General features: G+C 54.2%; 1 protein-coding gene across 1 annotated transcript in view; it reads right to left on the bottom strand.

Annotated features, from left to right (window-relative positions):
- Positions 1–3,829, bottom strand: part of Nuak1 (NUAK family kinase 1) — an 80,289-nt gene extending 76,460 nt beyond the window's left edge. Inside the window, exon 1 of the mRNA XM_008843128.3 lies at positions 3,287–3,829. Within this exon, the coding sequence (XP_008841350.1) occupies positions 3,287–3,547 (261 nt within the window). The 5' untranslated portion in view covers positions 3,548–3,829. The remainder of the gene's footprint in view (positions 1–3,286) is intronic.
- Between the last annotated feature and the right edge of the window lie 1,653 nt (positions 3,830–5,482).

The following is a 5,482-nucleotide window of genomic DNA, read 5'->3' as shown; positions in this document are numbered from 1 at the left end:
CTAACCTAATAGGTTTAGTTCATTTTCAGTGTTGATAATTAGCAATGAGATTGCTTCTCATTAGTCTTTTGTATTCTTTACTCTCCACAGATAGATGATAATGATAGATGACAGATAGATGGATAGAGAGATAGATGATAGGATAGATAGATAGATAGATGGTAGATAGATAGATGATAGATAGATGATAGATAAATGATAGATGATAGATAGATAGATGATAGATGAATTAGATAGATGATAGATAAAAGATAGATAAAAAGATGATAGATAGATGATAGATGATAAATATAGATAGATGATAGATAGATAGATAGATAGATAGATAGATAGATAGATAGATAGATAGATAGATAGATAGATAGATAGAGCTTGCCTGATGTCCGGTTGCTAGTAAGGATCAGTCAAAGGGTTTGAATGCAGGCCAGGGCTCTGAGCTTTTCTGCAAGACAGCCTTAGTGCTGGGTTTATCATCTCAAACCATTGTGAGTTCCTGTCTTGAGCACTGGCTGCAAAACCACATTTGGGGATGAAAAAAGGAGAGGCCTGGATCAGGCAGAGGACTGGACCAGCTGCTGCAAGCTCCTCACTCTGTAGCTCTCTTTAGAGCACTGAAGGTGATGCTGTGCCATCACTCAGAAAAGGCCCTTCCAGATGTGCAGTTCTAAGCTACAAGGCTCTCACTCTTTAAAAACAAATGACTCTCCTCTGTGAGCAGGACCCTACTCTAGGAAGGAATGCTGATTTCCTGGCATTTCCTAGTGGCTGATACCCAGCACTGAGCCACCTCAGCAGAACAGGTGAGCACTGCTCCTCCTCCTCCACTGCTCCTCAGTGCTCCAGAGATGCACTGTAAAAGGAGTTGGTACTAAAGCATCAATCAGAATTCTACCCAAAGGCAGAGCAGATAGAAATAAGACAGTGTTTTCCTAAGCCTCCTCAATGGAAGCTTCCAGGCAAGTTGTTAATGTTACATGCATCTGATAAAAAAAAAAAATTTGCTGCTTTTGAATCACTGAATGGGCAAGTGCAACTTGCTGACCAATTTTTTTGGCTGTATTATTTTCTGTCCAGCCAGAGACGAGGAATTTTCCACCTGACAATTCCTGTTTCTCACTCAAGTTCTTCTGCTATCTGTGAAGAGTGTGCTCATCAGGGGAGGATGCAAGGCCAGGAAGGACTTCCCTCCTCCAAGCCTCAGTTTTCCATCTGTTAAATGCAAGGTGTTGGTTGGAGGGTTTTGCTACAACATTCTAAGCTTAGCTATCAAGTTGAAAACAGTCCCATGAAAAAATGAAGCTGTCTGAGGATTGCCAGTTTCTGGGCCTGGATCTGCTTCAAAATCTACATAAATTTTGAGTAAAACAAGAGATTTAGCTGAAATTAATAGCACAATCAGAGACTGAACTAGGATTAGACAATAACAGCTGACTCCTTGCGGTGGAAAGATGAGCCTCTGTCGTTCTCCGGGCGCCCCCCAGCGGCTATGTCTGAAAATCCTGGCCGACTGGTCACAGTCGGTGTGCAAAGAGCGAGCCAGACACCCACAAGAAAAAGGCAGGCTCCTGCGTACCAATGCAAGCCTTTTGCTCTAAGCCCAGTCTTTGGATAAGACAGCTAAAAGAACGTCTGAGTGGAAGCCCAGGGAAGCTCAGGAAGGCATCTGCCATGAGGACTCTGGCGGATGAGTCCATTCCCCAACACTCAGGTGTGGGGGGACTCCACAGACCCCAACACACCCTTCCTACTCAACCTCTCACATTCCCACATCCTCAACCTGCTCCTCCAACTGCGTCTGTTTTTCATTATCCTGCTTTCCAACTTCCCAGCGCGATTCTTCAACAGCTATTAAGACAACACGAGCAAGGAGCTAAGCTTAGTTTTGCTTACTCAACATCCAGCCTGGGGAATATCACCTCAGAAGAAAAGCATGAATGAACGCGTTTCTCAGGCTTTTCCCCAAACCTAAGTGTGCAGTCCTTCACCAGGACACCTCTGCCACCAGCTCCTCCACAGATTTTTCAGCCTACAAAGAAAACCGCACCTGCACAGTGTGCTTGCTGTAGAATTCGTTTATGACAGGAGCAATTTATTTTTAAAAGCACAATGTTCCAATATCCGATTCATTGATAACAGACTTTTTAAAGTATCCAGAATACTTGAGAATTAGGAGGAATAAACCTTGCTGATCATGTAAAAGAAAAATAACACCAACCCATCACCTGACAATTCATCCTGTCTTTCCCTGTGATCACTGGTTAGGTTTATAAGCAACACTGGGTCCCAAAATGCCCCCCAAAGTACACTTAAGGAGTCTCACAACCAGGTTCTGACTTTGGCCCTAAATGTATTTAAATACATCTGACATGCTTTAAATCAAAGAGCCATGTTCATTTTCTGCCACACACCACACAAACTCTTTCTCCAACAGTCAGTCACTTTGAACCCAACTCTCTAGCCACAAGCAGTGTAGATTTCATGGGCCTGTTCTGCAAAAAGGGAAATGACAACAAACCAAGGCTGGAACAACGCTGAGACCCCAAGGCACTCAACGCACTCCCTGGAGCTTGGTGCTGGCACCCAAGCAGAGCTTCAGCTGTTACAGATGCGGCTAGCCAGACCCCTTGAACAATTTAGTAGCCCTGAAGGCAGGACCTGGAAGGCGACTGAGCCTGCTGCAGCTCAGCTCCGGGTCTCAATGGCCACCCAAGCCCTGGGCGCGTCAGTGTTGCCAGAAGCCAGGAGGCAAACTGCCTTCAGACATGCAGTAGTAGCTTTATTTTTATGGGCAGGAGTCTGCCCTCCTTTGCAGCCACAGCAGCATCAGGATGATCAAGCATCCATCCCAGCGGAAGGGTGCAGAGAGAGGGGGGGGGGGGCAAGAGAGCAAGACCAGGACACAGGACTTGATGAAGCTAGCTCTAAACTAAGGATGTGGGTCGTCTGGGAGTTGTACAAAATAAGTAAACTCCAAGGCAACCTCTTATGTGTGCCTGAGGGGGAGACCCGTGGTCTCAAAGCTGCAAAGTGTTTGCAAATCCTAAACACTACTTTGCTGGCTGGGATAAAAGGTGGGGGGAGCCCCAAAATATGTGCAGACAGGATGTAACAAGTGTTTCCAGAGAGGCATGACTGAGTCATGGGGTGCTGGGAGTAGAGTGAGAAATCTGACTAGGGAGCTCCTTCGAGACCCCCTCCCCAGGTCAAGAGAGCTCCGGTGTGCACAGACGCCACCCCCCGTCGGCATCTAGGGCTAGCCGGTGCCCCAGGGATTTGCCTCACTCACCACTCGGCCCGAAAACCTCTCTATGGCCCTCTTGACTTTGCCATAGGTGCCTTTGCCCAGAGTCTCCTGCAGCTCGTAGCGATGCTTCAAGTTATGCTTGTGGTGATGTCGCTTCACCCCGTGTGGCTTCCTGGGCTCCGAGGCCGCCGCAGCAGCCGCTGGGGCTGCAGATGCCCCGGCTGCTGCCTCCCGTGGAGAGCCCGGCACCCCCGGCCCCAAATCACGGTCATCCCCCGCCGCGGGCGCAGCGGCCCCTTCCATGTCCAAGCGCAGGGCGAGCCGGGCTGGAGAAGGCTGGACCCCGCGCCGGGGATCGGGGTGTACGGGATACCCGCCGAGGGAAACCGGGGTGCGCTCAAGATCGCCCCCGCAGCATTGGCGAGACGCCCCGAGCCGGCTGGGGCTGCGGCTGGGTCACTGACGGCGGCGGAGACTGCACATCTGGCGCCCGGCGCGCGCTCGGCGCACCGCCCCCCGGCCGGCCGCGGAGAGCTGCAGAGTGTCGGGCGAGGTGGCGGCGGAGGCTGGGGAGGCGGCGGTGTTTGCGAGCGCCCCCCTGCCGGCCGCGGAGAGCTGCAGAGCGTCGGGCGAGGTGGCGGCGGAGGCTGGGGAGGCGGCGGTGTTTGCGAGAGGGAGGGGAGAGGGGTGGCTCCGAGCGCAGGAGGGGGAGTGTTATGTGGTGCGCCGCGCCCCCCACCCCCACGCCAGGGGACGCGCAGACGGGGCGGAGGCGGGGAGGGGCGCAGGGGCGGCGCAGCGCTGTGTCCCCACCTCCCCGGGGCCACCATGCGCGGAGGGGGCGGGGTGCGCGTCCCCCTCGCTCGGCTCGCTCTTTGTGCGGCGCGACGCAGGCCCGGGAGGGGTCGAGCCGCTTTGTCCTCGCGCGGCCGGGATGGAGCGTCCTCTACCCGGGCTCCCGGGCGCACCCTCCGCAGCTACCGCGGGCCCTCCGCCGCTGGTTCCCGCCGATCCGCGTGCGCTCCCGCCGGGGCCCGAAGCCCGAGGGGCGACGGCGCCCCAGTTCCGGGTCGGCCAGCGATCCGGCCGGAGGCCGCAGCGGCCCGGGCCACCCTGCATTTTTTTCCTGGGTGTAGCGGCAGCCGCCAGGCCGGAGGGAGCTGGGGGAGGCCGGGCGGTGTTGGGTTACAGGCGGTGAGTCACGGTCCCTCCCGCCGCCCAGGCCCCGCAGGTCCCCAGCTCCAACTAGGCCCGGGCTGCGCCCTCCTGGGGCAACTTCGGGGACCTGGGAAGTCCCCGAGGGCCCCTTTGGGGCCGGCCGCTGAGCACTGTCCGGAGAAAGGCGGAGTCAGGAACGGAGGAGGCTCGGAGGTTGAGCCCTGGCCGGGCGCCGGCCTTCCTGCACGGTCCAGGACTCGGGCCGACCAGACACGGAAGAGGGGAGGAGAGATGGGGCCTGGATGGAGCTGGGTCGCCTCCCGAGGTGGACAAACCGGGGACCTGGGATGCGCCGGGGCCTGGGCCTGCTGCGCCACGCCTTTGTAGAACTAGAGGCCACTTGCAGGCCTTCGCCACTGAGGCGAGGGGAGTTTTCCTTTAACTGAAAGGGCCAGATCCCTCCCCACCAGGTGAGGGTCAGGCAGGAAGGTCCTCCCAACCCTGACGAGGCTGCCCTGGTTCTCCTAAGGTTGGGGGAGGAAAACTAAGAAGGAGGGGTTCTTGGAGTTTTTTTAAATAATTTTAAGTAAATTACAGTGTAGCTGATGAGGGTGGGAAGGGTGAATGGGATGGGCGTCCTGGGCAGGCAGCGTGCCCTGCATGTCGCCTGGCCTTCACTTTGAGCGATCTCTACAGCTCTCTGGTTCCGCCAGCCCTCCATCTTCTGTCTACCCCAGGTTTCCTTACACAGGATTCAGGGAACCCGGGGCTACCTCCCTGCTGCCCGATTGTGTCCTGAAACACCAGTTACCATATCATCCCTGACGCCTCTGCCCAGCTGGCACTTGATATTTTTATCTCAAAACTTCTTTTACTGACGCTTAAATATCCCTCTTGCCAGTCTCTGCCTGCCTTAGGAGCAGTCAGGCAAGACAAACGCAAAGGCCATGTTTATTCCAATTTGTTCCTTTCATCGGCCTTCTCAGGGACTCTCTGCACCCCTCCTGAAACTGCATTCTTTTATTTATTTATTTATTTATTTTTTAGATTTTTTAAAAACTGTTTAAAAGTTAGTTTTAT

The sequence above is a fragment of the Nannospalax galili genome, unplaced genomic scaffold (assembly GCF_000622305.1).
Source record: "Nannospalax galili isolate Female #2095 unplaced genomic scaffold, S.galili_v1.0 scaffold39, whole genome shotgun sequence".
Classification (NCBI taxonomy): Eukaryota; Metazoa; Chordata; class Mammalia; order Rodentia; family Spalacidae; genus Nannospalax; species Nannospalax galili.
The sequence above is the reverse complement of the archived record's forward strand: the minus strand, read 5'-3'. Positions and strand labels throughout refer to the sequence as shown.